General features: G+C 49.4%; 6 protein-coding genes across 6 annotated transcripts; 3 read left to right on the forward strand and 3 right to left on the reverse strand.

The window, feature by feature from the left end:
• The first annotated feature begins 628 nt into the window (after positions 1-628).
• Positions 629-2634, forward strand: BU24DRAFT_91531 (acetyl-CoA synthetase-like protein). Its single transcript, XM_033534797.1, has 2 exons — positions 629-2481; positions 2555-2634. Exons 1-2 carry the CDS (start codon positions 767-769, stop codon positions 2574-2576), a joined length of 1737 nt encoding a protein of 578 aa, XP_033377109.1. The 5' UTR covers positions 629-766; the 3' UTR covers positions 2577-2634.
• On the reverse strand, positions 2522-4171 carry BU24DRAFT_429077 (HET-domain-containing protein). Its single transcript, XM_033529648.1, has one exon. It carries the CDS (start codon positions 4090-4092, stop codon positions 2692-2694), a length of 1401 nt encoding a protein of 466 aa, XP_033377110.1. The 5' UTR covers positions 4093-4171; the 3' UTR covers positions 2522-2691.
• Positions 4172-5351: 1180 nt separating this feature from the next.
• Positions 5352-5810, reverse strand: BU24DRAFT_456035 (uncharacterized protein; the record flags this gene model as incomplete). Its single annotated transcript, XM_033531409.1, has 2 exons — positions 5352-5634; positions 5706-5810. The coding sequence occupies 2 exons, from the start codon at positions 5808-5810 to the stop codon at positions 5389-5391; spliced, it is 351 nt and encodes a 116-aa protein (XP_033377111.1). The 3' UTR covers positions 5352-5388.
• Positions 5811-7398: 1588 nt separating this feature from the next.
• BU24DRAFT_429078 (uncharacterized protein) lies at positions 7399-8838 on the forward strand. The gene has a single exon (XM_033529649.1). The coding sequence runs from the start codon at positions 7461-7463 to the stop codon at positions 8388-8390; it is 930 nt and encodes a 309-aa protein (XP_033377112.1). The 5' UTR covers positions 7399-7460; the 3' UTR covers positions 8391-8838.
• Positions 8839-10675: 1837 nt separating this feature from the next.
• BU24DRAFT_474708 (KR-domain-containing protein) lies at positions 10676-12067 on the forward strand (the record flags this gene model as incomplete). Its single annotated transcript, XM_033532858.1, has 5 exons — positions 10676-10709; positions 10800-10879; positions 10931-10991; positions 11090-11374; positions 11475-12067. The coding sequence occupies 5 exons, from the start codon at positions 10676-10678 to the stop codon at positions 12065-12067; spliced, it is 1053 nt and encodes a 350-aa protein (XP_033377113.1).
• Positions 12068-13479: 1412 nt separating this feature from the next.
• Positions 13480-14373, reverse strand: BU24DRAFT_456037 (uncharacterized protein; the record flags this gene model as incomplete). The annotated part of the gene is made up of 1 exon (XM_033531410.1): positions 13480-14373. One exon carries the CDS (start codon positions 14371-14373, stop codon positions 13480-13482), a length of 894 nt encoding a protein of 297 aa, XP_033377114.1.
• Positions 14374-17980: the final 3607 nt, after the last annotated feature.

Raw genomic sequence — 17980 nt, forward strand, 5'->3', positions numbered from 1 at the left:
GTCGTTGGGGATGGAATTGTTGTTCCCAGACGAGTTGGATATGCTATGTCTCGGTGAATAGCTACGTCATGACGCGGATTGTTCAAACATCATTGCACGATCAATGAATCGACCACAGTTGCAGTTTGGGGCAAAATTCGGCATTTGATCATGCCGATGAAATATATTGGCGGCAGGAGGTTTGTTTTACGAACATATACTGTAATAGGCATAAGTATAATTATGTATTATTGCCTACGAGTAATGCAGAGTGAAACAGGCCAACCCCGCTCGTTAAGTCCGACTCGACTCCAACCTCGGGATCTTTGGAAGATTGACCAACCAACCACATAACAACGGCAGCTTTCCCCATACTAATACCCCATAGTAATCGGCCATTCTGACCTCGGCGATCTGCAAACGAGACACTGGTACTGGTATTTTGATCGGTCCTATTTGCAATTGTCGATTTCCTTGAACATCTACATTCATCATTGTCGTCGTTGTTCATAGCCGACTCTCTCTTCTTTCTCTTCCTTATTGAAGCAATTGTTGTAACAATATACGAGCAGTGAAGATGGCTGCAACGGGTGCTGCTGCTCTCGCTGGAATTACCAGCTTAGCGGCATACATCAACGCAAAGTATCATATCAAACAGGACCTGCGAGTCTTAAAGAAACGGAAACAGGCCCTGCAATGGTACAGTGAGCTAGGTGCGTTCTCTCGAAGAGATATCATTACGAATATCTACTACGACTGGTGGACATTGAGGAAATAGCTAATCCCAATGACAGAAAAACGCAACCTCATCTCTCCGTGGTATTCATTTGTAGGACACGTGCCCAAGCATCCCAATGAAGAATGCATCTGGTCGCGGGAAAAGAGTTATACATGGCAAGAAACGCACGATCGCGCTATCCAATGGGCGCAGTTCTTCCTGTCCAAGGGCGTAACCCCAGGTGACATGGTCGGCACGTATTTGATGAACTCCGCGGACTTCCTAGTGATATGGCTGGGACTATTCTGCATCGGATGCGCTCCTGCAATGTTGAATTACAATCTCAAAGGCGACGCCCTCATCCACTGTCTCAAGATTGCTGGGGTGAAGTTGGTGCTTGTCGACGTCGACCCGGAATGCCGCGAGAGGTTCGAAGCAAGCCGTGACAGAGTCGAGAATGAGTTGAACGTTACGCCGTACTTGGTCGACGACGAGCTGCTATCGTCTATATACGCCGGCAAAGTAGAATTGCCAGGTGATGAGTTCCGAGCGCGAGTGACTGGACCTTCCCCATCTTGTCTGCTCTACACATCCGGCACCACGGGGCTCCCAAAGGCAGGCATGTACACCATTGCACGGTTCCACGAGCGCGGGAACCCAGAAAACCTTTCCTTCGATCAGAAGGCCGGACCGGACGGCGACAGGTGGTACTGCTGTATGCCTTTGTTTCACGGCACAGGCGGGCTTTCCACCATGGGCGCGCTCACAAGCGGACTATCCGCTGCGGTAGGTCGCAAGTTCTCCGTGTCCACCTTCTGGAACGACATCCACGACTCCCGGTCCACCATCTTTGTCTATGTCGGCGAGGCCGCGCGTTACCTCCTCATGGCACCTCCCCACCCGCTCGAGCGTGACCACCCACGCCTACGAGGCATGTTTGGCAACGGCATGCGGCCAGACGTCTGGGCGAAGTTCAAAGACCGCTTCGACGTCCCGGAAGTCATTGAATTCTTCAATTCGACGGAGGGCGTTCTCGCCCTTGTGATCCATTCGAAAGGACCCTTCACCGAAAGCTGCGTTGGACAACACGGCCTCGTCCTCCGGCGTCTTCTGCATGACACCCTCGTGCCCGTGGCCATCGACGCGGAAACAGGCGACCTTCTCCGGGACCCAGAGACCGGCTTCGTGAAGCGGAACTCGTACACTGACGGCGGCGAGATCCTCGTCAATGTGCCCAGCGAGGCGGCCTTCGCTGGCTATCACAACAACCCGACCGCGACGGCGAAGAAATTCGAGCGCAATGTCTTCAAAAAGGGCGACTTGTACTACCGCTCCGGAGATGCCCTTCGCCGCGACGACGACGGCCGCTGGTTCTTCCTCGATAGGCTCGGTGACACGTACCGCTGGAAATCTGAGAACGTGTCCACCGCTGAGGTTGCCGAAGTATTGGGACGTTACCCCGGAATCTCGGAGGCGATGGTGTACGGTGTGCTTGTGCCCCGACACGACGGGAGGGCAGGCTGCGTGGCATTGAGGTTCGACTCCGCCGTTGCGTCGGCTGATACGTTCGACTGGACTGCGTTTCTGGCGTACGCAAGGAGCAAGTTGCCGAGATATGCGGTGCCTCTTTTTGTGCGCCTTGTGTCTGAGTCCAGTCGGACAGACAACCAGAAGCAGAACAAGAGTCCGTTGAAGGACGAGGGGATCGAGCTGGAGAGGTACGGCGAGAAGGTAGCTGATGGAAAGACCGATGTCGTGCTTTGGGTTAGGCCTGGCGGGGAAACATACGAGAGATTTAGTGTTGAGAATCTTGAGAAACTAAGGGCTGGCGGGATATTATTGTAAATATATACATACACACATATATACGCGCACATAGTAGAACCGTGGAAGCATTTGTCCAATTTAACAACGCCAATCTGCAAAGGCCCGGCCACATCGATAATATTAACTGCGCTTTTTGATCGATGGACAGCCATAATTACGAGAATAGGCTAAGAACCGTCCTCGGCTGACTCGGTATATTCTTGGAGTGTCCAATCCCCTGACCATTCTTTGCAGTCATGATAGTACCTTGTGCCCTCGAACTCGTACCACCATCGGGCACAAGACGTTGTCCGGGGCACATCTCCAGATGATTGATGATTTCCTGGCTCGAACCCGACTGATGTAATGCAATCGATCTCGTCAACAGCTCCTGGCTCCAAGTATCTGGCTGTTGATTCATACTGACGAACCCTCTCCCATACACCTTCGACGAAAGACTTGAGACCATACTTTTCAAGATCTGTGGAAATCATAGCTTGTGCGAGGCCGTGCGATGAATCTATGCTGGAGTCAAGATCCCCCTTTATTCGAAAGAGATCGCGTCCATATTCTGGAATGTCGCGTTTCATAAACCAGAAATCCCTTATCATCGCCATGATCGCGTCAAGAAATACGCATTGGACCGACTTCTGGTAGTCAACTGCAATCTTGTGTGAAGGGGCAACGAGAGCCATGAAGCCGTAGACCTTGTCTCGAGGATCTTTACATATCTTATTAAAATACCTTCCAGCAGTGAGAGTAATGTTCCACGATAGACTCTTTGAGGTATGACCGGCAAACAAGAATCTGGTCGGGTATGCCTCTAACAACCAAATGGTGCTCGGTATCAAAGATCGAACTTCGCCCCAAAGACTTGTATGTTTTTCTCTTAATGGACACCATGGGATCCACACGTTGCCTTCAACTAGAATGAGTATACTCTTTGCGAGCAATAACTCTTGAACAATCCACAATCGATCAAAATATGGATTGCGCAGCAGAGAAAGTGCCGGCCAACGGAGAGACACTCTGCCGTCTTTGGCTTTTATCTCGCAAGTATCTTGATTCCAATACGCATCCACTCCTTTCATGAAGTCTGTTGCTGCCTGATTCGTCGAGGGAGTAAAGGTTGCGTCATCTCGTAGCCAGACCAGCATGAGCTTGCATCCTTCATAGATCTTACACATCAATGAAACTTGATGGTTCCGCTCTTGATGATTAGACTGATTGATGCAGATCTGATCGATCCATATGTATGCACTCGACTGATAATGTTCGAGGAATGCAAAAAGATTAGGTAGAATTTGAAAGGGTTTTCCATCAATGAAGATAGCGTTCTTAGAAGCATCGTTTCCCCACGTGTATGAAAGGGCTGCATACCGTGGAACACTTTCGTAATCAAATATTTCAAGACGATAGTGCATTGGCTTTCCTGATGAAGTGTCGATCCTGAGCAGTCGAATCTGGTGCTTGCTTGTATCGAGCGGTTGGTGCTTGTACATTTCGCTGACAAAACTCTTTTCTGAGTGTGTGGAAGCCATACTCTCGTTGAACTTAGGGTCTTCATGATACTCGACTTGCGTAGACATCGTCTTTAACCCAAAATCAAAACAAAGAAGTGGATGTGCGAGAGGAGATAGGAAGCTTGCTGTGGAATGGAGAAGTCTTCTTACTTCGTGGAAACGCATAAATATATCCATCCGACAGCCTAGAGCCTCCAGGCAGCAAAGCGAAGCTTGATGCACCCACTTACGGACACTTACCCGAGAGTTTGGTACTGAATTTCATTGGCTAATTAACACAGAGGTAGCGAGGCATCCTTTCCCAGGCTGTAATAGCAATTCATTGCACAGGGAAATCCACTTTGAATCTTAAGTACCATACAGCTAGGACAGACTATTACTGTCAGAAATATCTGATATTTAAATGTATGCAAAAATTAGCAATAGCGTGAGGAGTAGCGAAAGACATAAGTGCGGAGGTAGTCAATAGCTGAATTGGCACGGTCACTTAGGCATAAGCATGGTGGTTGCGCACCTCAACCCTCACGAGTAGAATGTGGAAAGTATGTTGCTGAACAAAAGAAAAATGCGCCTTACTAATAGAAGAGCTGATGACCAAGAGTCTAGGGATTGTCCTGGAGATAATGGCCTGCTATTGACCTTTTCTGCATGGCAGAGGACCCCTCAGGTGTGGCTGTGCCGCAACAGGTAACTCCGCCAGCCTCCTACACCCACGAACCTCCTTCTCTGTAGCAATCTTTTCACCTTTTCATTTCCGAGACAGATGGTATATAGACCGCTCTAGAATGAATACAGGCTCTATGGCCGAAATTCTAGCATCAGTCATTAGATTCGAAGCTATTTCGTCATTGCTAATACGGCTGACCAGAAAGAAGGTACAATCCATGTTCACACGGACACCAGCCATATTAGGTACTACACAATATCATGAACTAATATGACCTTCTCGGACGCTATAAGAGCTAGTAGTACACATGCATAGGGTGACAGCACTTTGTGGGAAGATGTCCGTCTCCAATGACTCGTATGAAGGAGGCGAATTCTCACAGTGTACTGTCAGAGGAAAATGTTCATTCACTAATTCATGTTACAGCGACTTCCGCCCAGATCATAAGTGTGGTTGAAGGAGCGACTACATACAAAGGCGAACATTGAGTTAGGTTGTAAGGAACGTATCTCGATGAACAAGTGGGTGCGAATTGTACGAAACAATCAACTGCAGCCAACACTTGTAGATATTGCTAACAACAAAGACACCGACAGTTCACCTCAGACTTTGAAACCAAATCCAGTAATCCAACCCTTACTAAATCTCCCCAGACTCCCCCATGCTCAAAATGTTTTATCAAAAGTAAACTTTGCCTAGTACTTGGCTCCCGGAGCAGCAGTCGGTCGCGCGTGCCTAATCGCCAAGTTTCCCGTCGCTGTCGCAACACAAGAACAGACTGCAGCCGCCGAAGCCTGAACCTGCAGGGCAGTTGCGATACCGCAGTTACTGATGACACAAGCCTGTGCAGAGGCCTGGATGACGGAGGAGCTGGAGCAGCGGCAGCGGTAGTTGGTTGAATCGCAGCCGGCGCCAGATGCGGCGGATTGGATGCATGGAACCTGATGGTGGGTTAGCGATGTGGGATACATTGAGGAGAGTTCTTGCGATGAGGGCTTCGAGGAGGACATACACCGCAGGTTGGGATGGCGGAGGCAGCGGAGTCGCAAGCTGTTTGGGCAGAGACTGAAGATGTGAGGGCGAATGCCAAAGTAGCGAGGATGGAGAAGGTCTTCATGTTGAATAGATTCGGGGATTTGGATTGGCTTTCAGTGCAGAGTGCAGTAGTGAATGTTTCTTTGTTGATGATGGCAGTTTGGAGAGCAGCAGTTCAATCAATTTATACACTTCTCAAGGCTCCATCACGAGCAGAACTTGGTCTAATACTTCTGACATCTGATTCCAACTGTCATTTCTCCGCCCCCGGACGATCGTTATGGAATTGAATTGCGCCGACGACCGTTACATGAATCCAAGTATGATTCTGTTCGTGATGCATCAAGTTTTGCATCAACATGTGGTAACCCCTCAGATACTACAAGGTTCGGGGACATGGCAATCAATATAGATTTCGGCGCCAGTTACCCTTAGCAGAAGGAGGGGAAAGAATCACGAACTTCACTTGTCCATAGTCAGAGGGTTTTGAAGAAAATCGCTTGGGGGTTGAGCAATATCCTTGCAATAAACCTTGCAATTATCCCTGCGATGCTCCGAGCCTTGAAATGCGGGGAAGCTTGATCTCCAGGGACAATTGATGGAAACGGGAGCTAGGTGACAATGCGTCGAATGCAATTCACAAGCGGGCCTCGGAGTATTTTGTGTTTGCTTTTTAAACATGTGAAGTGCATGGTGCGAAGTGTTTGAGTGATTAATTTTGCAATTGGTTCATGGTACAAGCTACATACACCATCAGTGCGGACTGTGGCCGCTCAAGGGAGTCAAATAGCATCCGAGAGCAGGAAGTCAATGTAGTCTCAAGTTTCAGTACGTCTAAAGATAAGTGGATTGTCTCCCTAGAAGCGCCTTGCGCTTATTCCGCTCATAAAATCGCCTCAATTGGTCACTCCAATTGAGTGAAGCAATACCTTCGCAGCGGGAAACGCCACAAATCGAAAAATAAATGAAATGAAGTTCAGCAACGTCTTAGAACTTGAGTTGCGACAAAATTTCGAGATGAAGCGCAGAGAAAATACACCCACTGTGTTGGTTGGATCGGTTTACTATCAGCATACAAGATCCACATGCGTGGCTTACTGCCACCATTCATCTGACTGCAGCCTTAAGATGTCCTCACCCATATTGTTTCTCCTACAAAGAAGTCCCTTAGCCACACTTGCTGTCCTTCAACCTTCGTCATTCTGCAGTTCAGTATGGCGGGACTACCTGAGCTGACCATTGAGGAGCTTATGAGGAATCGAGGTCCTACCGTAATCGCCCTTGACATAGCTCCTCGAGCACTTGCGATAATCTATGTCGCACTACGATTATACGCAATACGGATAGGGGGTTGTAAGTGCTCATGGGATGACTGAATACTACTCGTTGTCGTGAGGAGGTTGGCGTATTTCTATATCGATGTTCTCCTAATCACACTTTGTCAGATTCTGTTCATTCCAATCATCGCAGTCGATATGAAGATGATGGAACTTGGCCTGGGACGATGGGTCATCATGAACAATCCGGAGGGCTTGCATGCGCAGCTGGATGGTGATGATGGAGGGTGGCCCGTTGACCGGCGCCAAGCTCCTTGCGATGCGGCGTAGCACTGGCAAATAACTACATACTTCGAAGAGTCCCACCGAGAGAAATTTCTGCAATCGTTTACCCTCCATCTTAACTGTCCTCCTATTCATCGCATACAAGCCGAAAACCTTTGAATTTCTCCAACATGAAGCATCCCTGGAAAGAGACTGCGCCTGGGCGAGTGGAGCGCGGACTGGACAGCTCTGAACGATTCCTCAAAGCCGTTGCAATTCCCTTCAAACCACTGGGGAGAGAGAACTGGGCACTCAACATCATTCTCAATGTCTCATTCGGATCAGAGAAGGAAACAAAGGATGGGGTAGTACCTGCGCTCCGAGAGGCGTGGGTAAAGCTGCGGTACCACCACCCGTTCATCGCCACTGACATCCAGCTAGAGGAGAACAAATACAAGTATTCGACACCAACCGAGGATGTAATGGAACAATGGGTTTTGGAATCGTTCTTCGTCCATGAAGACATATCAGTCGACCAGTTCCTCATCCAGGCGATGTGGGCTGAGGCGTCGTCTGTGCACTACTTCCCGCAATCATCAGAGATCCTGTTGAGAACGCACCACTGGCTGATTGACGGCATCGGGGGCCTGCACTTGGCGAACCGCTTTCTAGAGCTCTATGCTGAAGGGGCTGCAGTTCCGAATCCTCAGTTTGGTGACGAGATTAAAAACCTTCCACCTTCTCTCTTCGACGCGGCAGGATTCCCTGAAAACGCCACTGGGCCGGGAGTAGTTCAGAAAGCACAAGCCAAGTTCATGGACTTTGCGAGCAATCTACCCTCAATTGGTTTGCCAGTGGAAGCATCTCCAATGGGACCAGGAGGGACAATCCGTAAGCATATCAGTTTCGCACAGGACAAGCTTGAAGCGCTGTTGGCTGCTTGCAGGGCCAAGAACATAACCATTGCTGTCGCGGTTCATGCAGCGCTCGCAGTTGTCACCCAAGAAAAAGCATATCAGTCTGCACTGGCAAAGAATTTCACTACCGTGGCATTCTTCGATTATCGAAAGTATTTGCCGGCACCTTACAACGATACGCGACAGTATCCCATGGGCGTATAGATGCTTGGATTGCCTTTCTCTTTACCTCCAGGGGACTTCGCCACCCAGACCGAGGCATGCAAGAAAGTTTACAAGCAGCCAGTGGGGCGAGATGAGTTCCCTCTGTTCGATGCTTATGAGACTTTCTGTGGGATGATGGCAGATGCGTTCGGGGCCCCGCCACCGCCGGGCCTCCCGCTCCCATCACAGCCTCAGCTAAGCAGTATTGGTGTAGTCGACGGGAAGATCCAAAGCTTGTACCAAGGCGCAAGGCCCGTATCGGTTAATCGAGTGGAGCCTGTTTTGGATTCAATGGTTACAACACCGTTGGTCTTCCAATGGACCTTTAACGGGATCTTCTACATCAACGCATGCTTCAACCAGAATTGGCAGAAGGAAGAATTCATGGAGGACTTCCTGCATCGTATTGGCGACGTGCTCATGGAGGGACTGAACGTAGCATAGATAATTACAAAAAAGAATGGCTGACGCCGTGCGACGACAATTTCAGTGCAGCTACGGAGCACTCAAGACTTGTATTGTGATACGTTAAAGCGTGGTAGTCACTGACCATATCATTTAATTCTCTTTATATTCTCGTTGCTGTAGAGTGTTCGCACACTCTGACTGGCCAAATCTCCTCGTCGCCTGCGTGTTTAGCTTGTTAGAACCAACGATAGAATGGCTAGCGAAGGTTCTTTTGCAAGGAAGCTCGCTGTAATAGTTCCCTATCATTCGATATTCATGAGTCAAGTTGCAGGCGAGTACTTGAGGCTCTCAGAAGGGTTCGACCCGCCCGGCCGTACTTAAGCCTCAACGGGACGCTGCTCGCATGTTTTCAACAGTCACAGGCACTGAAGTGGCAGCAAGTAAGCTACTTATGCCGAATTACTGGATCCAAAATCTATGCTATATGGTTCAGTTCCTGGGTGCAGTGACAGAAATGCTTTCAGCATTCACCAAATCTTACCAAGAACCGCAGCAATCCTCGAGATCGGATCGCACAGTGTACTCCAGCGCCGAGTGAAGGATATCGTAGCTCACTTAAATGAAGAAAAAGGAGTGGGCTACGAATCGCTATTCCAACGAGGACAAAATCCCCTCTAGACTGTGGCTTATTCAATTGGTCGGCTCCGGTGCAAAAGTGACCCAATAGACCTCTCGAAGGCAAGGCGAGAATCGACAAAGGTGAACCTTTGTAAGACGCTGGTTGACCTACTCGTCTATCCGTTCAACCATGCGACGAAATATTGGCATGGGGGTCGCGTCGAACGAACACACAGATTTAGAAAGTCTCTTCGTCACGACTTTCTGGGCAATCAAGTCTCCGACTGGAACGGCGAAGAGCCTCGATGGCGACACATTGTCAGGTTATTGGAGCATCCATGGCTAAGCGACTACAATATAAATGGCATAATCATCTACCCACGAGGCGCACTTCTAGTTGTGGCCATAGAGGCTGTGAGACAATTGAACGATTATGACGGTTAGAGAATCGCTCCCTTCGAATTCAAGGATGTCAGATTTGAACGTGTGCTTGACATACCTAATAGTGGGGAGGCTGAGACCCAAATCAATCTACGACGCGATGGTTCCGCACATGGGTTCTACATGTATACTTTCGAAGGAGACGATGTGAGAGTGATTTGTGAGGGTGTCGTCCAGGCCCACAGTAAGAAACCTGCAGCGACAGCCGACGATGAGACTCTTTCGCGAGTGTTCGTAGAACGATTAAAGGGGTGCCGTAGTCGAGTCGATACATTGCAATACTTCACTCGCATATCAAATATGGGCTACAACTACGGACCTGCTTTCCAAAACTTCAGTCTCGCGAGCTTCGTCCACGCAAAGGCATCGATCGGATGCGGCTAGGAACCTGATCATTTGACACCTTCACGAGCCGCGACCCTGCCTGTGTCACTTATTTCAGCGTATCATGGCCTTGATAATCCTGCAACTTTCAGGAATACGAGAATGTCTTCGTCGCATCGCATGATCCCGATTTCCGATTCATTGCTATCAAGATAGCGAAGTCGTTCAGTTCTATACCATACATAACAGCAATTGACGAGTCAGAGAAAACAGAACTGGTTCGCCAGCTGGATCTGCCGCCAGAGCAGATAATGGTTTTGATTGCGCTAGGATTCCCTACGGATCCTTCCTTCAACGTTGACACAATCATCAACACCCTGATCAGCGAACAAATGCATCAATTGACGGAATATCTAGCACCCTTTGGATGATTCGTCAACGTTGCTTCATCTCAACCTTCAAAGTCCTTACCACACAATATCACGTATTCGAGTATGCAAATCCCTCAGCTTCTTCAGAGCCTCAGAGGTGCGTCACGATTCGCACAAATCTCAGAATCCATCCCGGGACTTTTCGATATCGATCAATCTATCAACTTAAAGACTTTCTTTACTTCAGAAACAGCTGAGGCTTTAGAATACGGCACGGATATTGGTTCAAAAGCCGTGGTACATTTCCACACGAACGATATCGTGAAGGTAATTCGCCCACTGAAACATGCATTCACCCATGACTAACATAGTTAACAGATCGCACCACCACGCGCAACGAACCGCAGATTCTCTCCCGATGGAACATACATCTTCGGGGGTGAAACCAGTGGAATCGGTCGCGCCATCGCATGCTGGCTCGCAGAGCAAGGCGCAAGAAACATCCTCGTTCTGGTTGAGCTCGAACCCTTCTCGAAGATCTGACAGCCAAAGGCGTCAACATCAAAGCTCCTCCCTGCGATGTTTACGATGAGAAAATACTAAAGGATGTTTTGAAAGAGGCAAGCCAAACCATGCCGCCAGTGAAGGGCGTACTCCAAGCAACCATGGTCCTCCGAGAAGGCATTATCAGCAACCTCAACGCCGAAGACTGGCACGCTGCGCTCGCACCAAAACGCCCAGGATACATGGAACCTACACAACAACCTTCTCAAGGACTTGGACTTCTTCGTCTGCCTCAGTTACGTCGCGGGTGTCTTGGGTGTCCGCTTGCAGGTCGCCTACAACGCCGCTTGCACGTTCCAAGACTCTCTCATGCGCCACTGACACATCAACGGCGAGCGAGGTAGGAGGTTCGACCTAGGCTTGATCGTTGGCGTTGGATGGGCCACCGAGACGGACAAGACGAACATGTTGGTGCGTGAGGGGTACTTTGGCATGCCGAAGAATGGGTTCATGAATACCCTGGGCTATTGCTGCGATCTGGGCAACCAGGTCACCTCGCCGCAGCAGACGCAGCTCGTATCTGGGCTGGGAAACATGAAGAACTACAAGCCGTCTACTGAGAGCGAGATCTACTGGGCGTGGAACACCATCTGCGCCGTGCTGAGGCAGATGAACGCTGCAACGACGTCGGAAGACGATGAAGGATCGAATGAAGTGCGTGCAATAGAATTACTTGCTGCCGCGGAAACCCATGACAAAGCCATAGAGGTTTTATTGCAAGCACTGATTGGGAAGTTGTCGAAGCTGTTCAATATCCCGGCAATCGATATTGATCCTACCATGCCTATCTTTTCTATCGGCATTGAGTCACTGGTGGCTTTTGAGATCCGGCACTGGTTGATGAAGGAGCTTGAGGCTGATCTAGCGGTTGCGGAGAGTATGGAAGACCAGACGCTGATTAATCTTGCCAATACTACGGCACAGAAGAGCAAGTGTACATCTAAAGCGTAGACGACTTAGAATTGGATAGATAGAGAAAGCGTATATAATGAACCAATACACTCTCTTGCGTTATGGGATTCCATTCTCCTAATCAATGCCAATAGGATAACAAAGGACCAGCATTATATCGATATCAATATCAACAGTGCTTTCTCCATCGTCAGTCGACCTGTTGCCCTCTCCAGAGAGACTTATATATACTAAACCGGTCCTCAAGTCGACGACTCAATGGAATAGACCTAATCCTGAAAAGCTATGGGCAGTCCTACATATCTTCCTGAAACCTTTGGGAACAGCCATGTACCAACTCCAAAAAACACCTGGAGAAAACCATCACCAATCCGTGCTATTTTCTACCAATCTCATTTCTCCCACAACCACTGTCTTTACGCCAATGAACAATGCTATGATCTATGCAACATCCCTCCAATGCTTCCCTCTCTTCTTTATTCCTCTCAATCACCAGAAGAACAAACCCCACAAACCGACCACGCACAAAGCCATTCTCACGATGCACCCTCAAGCAAACGCATCCACCGTAGCAAATCCAACAAAAACCTTCGTACATCCCACGGCCTCACAACTACACCTTACCGTACCAGAAATTCGATGTACGACCCCTACACCACACCTACACTAAACGCTACCGCATCCCGTATTCCCTCTAGCTCCCGCGCACCGTCTTTCCCACCATCTCCCATCAAGATCTACACCTTCCCCCGTCTAGTTAGCCCCCGTCCCGCGTAGCCTATGACGCCTGCGCTTACTCTCGGTCGCTAGCTTAGTACAGCAATGCGTCTAATCGGTGCGTGTGGTGTGGGTGCGTGGGTCCCTTTTTTAAGGATGGAGCGAGCACGCCTTATTGCGTGCGTGTGCGATGGGAGCATGGGGATTGCGTGCTACTTTGGAAATCTTGGATTTTTTTGTGAGGTTGCTTATGTTAGCTGCCGAGGAATTGTTTCCGCGCGGAAGTCGGATGGGGAGGGTTTTGATGTTGCGTCATTGTTGGGACATAGTGATAATTACTTCTTTTTGTTTTCTCAATGGTTGGGTTGCGAAGGGATGGGATGAGGTTAAGGGGAATTGTCACGGTTGGTATATAGGAACAAAGAGGGATTTAGAAATGAATTTGATTGTCAATGTGTTCAAGGTGAAGAATTTCTTTGTTAGGTACAATTGCCTACTTACACTAATGATGTTTCTTCACAATGTGTGTTGGCACAAACCTATCCATGGATGGCTATAGAAAAAGTCATCACGGAGATGCTCCAGTGCCAAGACAAGGAAGAGCTGCAAGCTTGCTCGATACAGATAGAGATCTTGTTGAACGTTCGTCCGCACGTGGTGCCCGAAGGAACATATCTTCCTTCTAGCATTCGGCATGCGAGTCATGTTCGTAATTAGTCATGCATCAACACTAGTTACCTGAACAAGCGGTACTTCAGCGGCCGGTCTTCTGGGTTGGCACTCGAAGACACGGTAGTGGACCGTCGCGCAGTGGAAGCTGTCGTTGCTCGAGCATTCCTCAATGCGTCTTGATTGTCTTTGGCATTCGCGCGTGCTCGTGCCCGTGTCGATGTTGTGCCGGCATCGCTCATGGGAGACGCAGTTCGGGACGACGAGCTTGTGGACGGCGATCGACTCGGCCCAGAGAAGAGAGTGTATTTATATGGACGCGATGATTGGTTGGGCGTCTTCTCCTGTCTTGCTTTCGGTGTCGACATCTCTTTGAGCCATGCTTCGTGCTGGCCCTTGCGCTCTGCAATCTTTTGCTCATACTCGTGGATCTTGATTTGACAGTATGCGCGCTCATGTGGAGGTAGATTATCCACAGCCATCTGATCCATCCACAGTTCGAGCACATGCTTCAGGTGAGCAACCGACCTGAGTTTATCTACCTCATCGCGTCTTGCCCGCTCTAGCCGGAAGATGGTCATTTGAGCCTCGACTCTAGATTTCATTGTAGTCTTCTCGCCTTCGGTCGGAGGGTGGGCGGCGGTGCTATTCGCTGGAAATGGTCGTGCATGGTCGCTACGCGTGCTACGGGCGCAGTGCGACGTTGACAGTCCGACATTCGCCGATGCGAAGTTCTGAAGCTCCTTGTCATATGTCTCTTTCAAAGCGGGGTTGCCCAGGACGTTGTATGCTTCCTGCACGCTGTGGAAGATCGAAGCATGTGTGGTGCGCTCATCTTCAGTTAGATTCGCCGTCCTGTCTGGGTGGTGCTCGAGCACGAGGACATTGTATACCGCGCGGATGGCAGGGAGGGTTGCGGAGGGATCGAGGCCAAGGATGGTGTAGTAGTTGGACTGCATGTTGAGAAATGGCCCGCCGAACGAGGTTGTGTTTACGGACCGATGTTGATGGGGAGCTAGTAGGAATAGATGATTTTCGGGGTCCTTATATCGGCGTAGTCTGTCGTTGTGTTGTTCATGAACTATGTTTCATTCAGTGTTAAGTCTTGTTGAGATTGTCTCTGCACAATTGTCTTTCATTGTGAGATAGTCTCAATGACTCATCGCAACCAGATTTCACTGTCTCGTCGTGTGCTGTCTCATTCAAGCTGCACTGTTAGTTGGGTAGGGGTGAAGTGTTTTCCTGTCAGGGGGAAGCTGTCATCCAAAGATGCAAGAGCACGCTGTAGGAAAGTACTCCGGGTATACTAAACATTCTACAATGGTCTGTTCAACTTCGATTAATCAACGAGAAGAACTCAGATTTCGAAATCGCGGTATTGAGCCACTCCGTCGGTAAAACCAACAAGGTCCGATCCGATGGTATCTCCTCTCGCCCCACACTCATGTGTCAACCACCGCCAAGTGCCTCCCCGCGGGTTACGTCCGGAGGTGCATGAGACTGACTCTCATTGAAGCGTGGGGTAGGGATATTGGGGTGCGGCGATGGGCGATGGTGACGGCGGCAGGAGCGGGTGAGAGGAATGAATCCATCGGTCGTTTGTTGGTTCGACGGCTGGGAGAAGGGGATAGCGTGGAGGGCTGCTGGTCTGGGGATGTGGGATGGAAAGCGAGTGGACGGCAAGCGAGGGTGTTACGTGGCAGATGAGGAGGTGTTGGGGTACTGGAGACTCGAGAGATAGAGCTGGTGATGAAGAGAGATGATTGCTAGAGAGAAGATGATGGGAAGGAGAAGGAGCACAACAGTATGTTGAAGTGCGTCGAAGTCGATGGAGATGAGGTGTAGAGAAAGAACAGATGGCAAGAAATGGATGGAAGTATTGTGGAGATACAGAAGAAAGCTTGGTATACGATGTCGTGTTTTCACACAGTGTCGTCGTGCTCGCGTTCCTGCTTCCCTCGCGTCTAGACAGGGGGAGGCAGAAGAGTTTCACTTCTCCACGGCATCGAATGCAGTCTTGACAGCGCTCTAGTTCGCTACTGCAGCGATGGAGAATAACTTGACGAGTCGGGAGTCTACCGCAGATGCAACTCGAGGTGAACGTGTGAACAGTGAACGATGAATGCAGCAGTGAAAGAAGTAGTCACGTGCCAGAGTTAATCACCACCTACATTGCGCAGGTATCAAACCACCACAACTCCATTTCCATGTCTACATCTGCTTTAGAATTGATATTGAATGCTTAAGCATTGTGAAGCTATGAAAGGCGGCCACAGAAATAAGGATCTAGCTCAACCCTGCACTCAGACAACCAACTTCCCCGTCGCCTCTCCTCCACATCCCGACTAAACCGACTGAATCAACCCAAACCCGATAGTCCTCTCTGCATTACCATTCCCGTTGTCATAACTATTTCACTACAATGCCATCTTCATTATATTCCCGAAATGTTCCTTTCGCAAAGATTAATTTTCCGATGGGCGTGCGCTCTCGGTGGTGAAATATCACGCAATCTCGCCCTAACAAAGCATCCTCCACCCCCCAACATAGTACTATCTTGAGGATCCACACATGAATATTCAGAACTCCTCGGACGCGAAATAATAAGAATAGCAACGAAAGGAAACGGGAAGTGAAAGAATGCACGATGTCTAAGTAATATGTAACTCTCCCTCGGACGCCTGCGTACCTAGGTAGCTACCTAGGTATCTATCTGACCTATATTAGAGCATATGAACGCACGAACAGATAACCCAACCAACGAACAAACAAAAATACAAAGTAGTTCTGAACCAAACAGCTAAAAAGATACTGGAACAGGTACCCGACCCTTCCAACCCAAGACTCAGGGTTTCGGGAGCAGAAAGCGCGGTAGGGCGATTGCTTTTGCAATCCAACAAGTCTTGGTATGGTACAGTACCTACGCTACAGCTACCAGTCCCAGCATCGGCTCAGGTACCGATACCAGGACCGTACAACGTTCACGTATGTACTACTCGTGCAGTCCGGATCGACTGGCGACTGGCGACTGGCGACTGGCGACTGGCTGTAGAGGAGGTGGTGTCTTTGTACAAGAAGTACCCATGAGCTTGACGACGCCATCGTTACATGTAGCGTAGGCAGGCCCAGCCGTGCAAGTCCGGAGCCGCCGACGTGGGCAGCTGGGCCTAGTAGTAGTTACTTCGATCTGATAGCTTGCTGTGTATTCGTCCGATGGCAAGGACGTCGGTGAGGGTTAGAAGATTTGATCAATCAAAGGGCGTGAAGGATGGTAGTCCCATTATCGGTAATCATTGTTCGATTCAAATCACTCCATCTGGTACATTGGTCCTGTTCTGCTACTGCTACTGCCGCTGCTGATGCCGATGCTGATGTGCGTGTGGCTGTATTAGGTACTTGTTCCCAGCGGCAGGAGCGACAGTCGCGTGCCCTCCTCCCCCTTCTGCGCCCGCCCCCACGATGGAGTGACATGCGGTTCCATGCGAACCTACCTACCTACACATTCGAGAAGGAGATGTTTTGAGTATACACATTTACAGGTGATTATTTGGGCTGGACTTTGTTCTGGGCTCGGGGAGGTAGGTGGGTGGTGGTACCTTTTTGTGACGGGTTACGTACCGACGTGGGGGTGTGTACGTTCGATGGGTGAGGCCCGTGAGGGTGAATGTATGGGTACAGGCAGGGGAAGGGGAGGGTTAGGGTGGCAACGTCCATGAAGGTTTGCCTAGGGATCCAGGGAAATAGTTAGGAGGGAATTATATTGTCTTAAAATACGGTGTACCCAGTCTCAAGACAAAAGAAGCTGAGTAAGTTGGAGAGAAGTAGTGCTGTAACAGTAGTCATGTTAAGTTGAGTCAAGTCGAGGTCAAGTTCAAGGAATTATAGAAGAAGTGCCTAGGTAAGTACTTCTGTTGAAAGTGTTGAACGGGGAGAGTGGGCCCAGGGTTGGTCGAGGCAGAGGAAATACATGGCCTGGCGAGGTCTAGGGTTACAGGCAGGCAGTAGTTGGGCAGTAGACAACAGCGAGTGGGTACACTGTGCATGAACTATCAAGGTTTATAAATTCCTAGCGATGGAGGGAGTCGTAGTAAGCTGTAGTGGGTAGAAGTATTTCTTCCGAGGTACATTTATGTTTAAGATCATGAATGTGCAGGGAACTGATCCTCGCAGGTATCTTGACTACTCGTATGGCATCACCAAGACTAGAGGGTACCTCGTAGTAGTAGGTAGTAGACGGGAAGCAAAAAGTACCGTACGGTAGGGCAAGGTAGGGTACGGACTAAGGACTGCACGACGGGATACCTGCAGGGAAAAATACCAGATGAAAGGGTTATGAATTAGTCTCTTAGCCCGTGATGCTGCCCTTTGTGGTGGCGGTAGTATGTCGGAAGTGAGGAGAGATCCATAGATGATGAAGGCAAAGATGATGATGTTGGTTGGCGATGATGATGCGGCGCAGGCTGAGTGGGGAAGCCCATGGGATGGAACATGGGATGGAACATGGGATGCGGCTTGTAACTTGCAAGAGAGAGAAAAAACCACCCACCCACACTATGACAATACTCG

The sequence above is a fragment of the Aaosphaeria arxii genome (genome assembly GCF_010015735.1).
Source record: "Aaosphaeria arxii CBS 175.79 unplaced genomic scaffold BU24scaffold_16, whole genome shotgun sequence".
Classification (NCBI taxonomy): Eukaryota; Fungi; Ascomycota; class Dothideomycetes; order Pleosporales; genus Aaosphaeria; species Aaosphaeria arxii.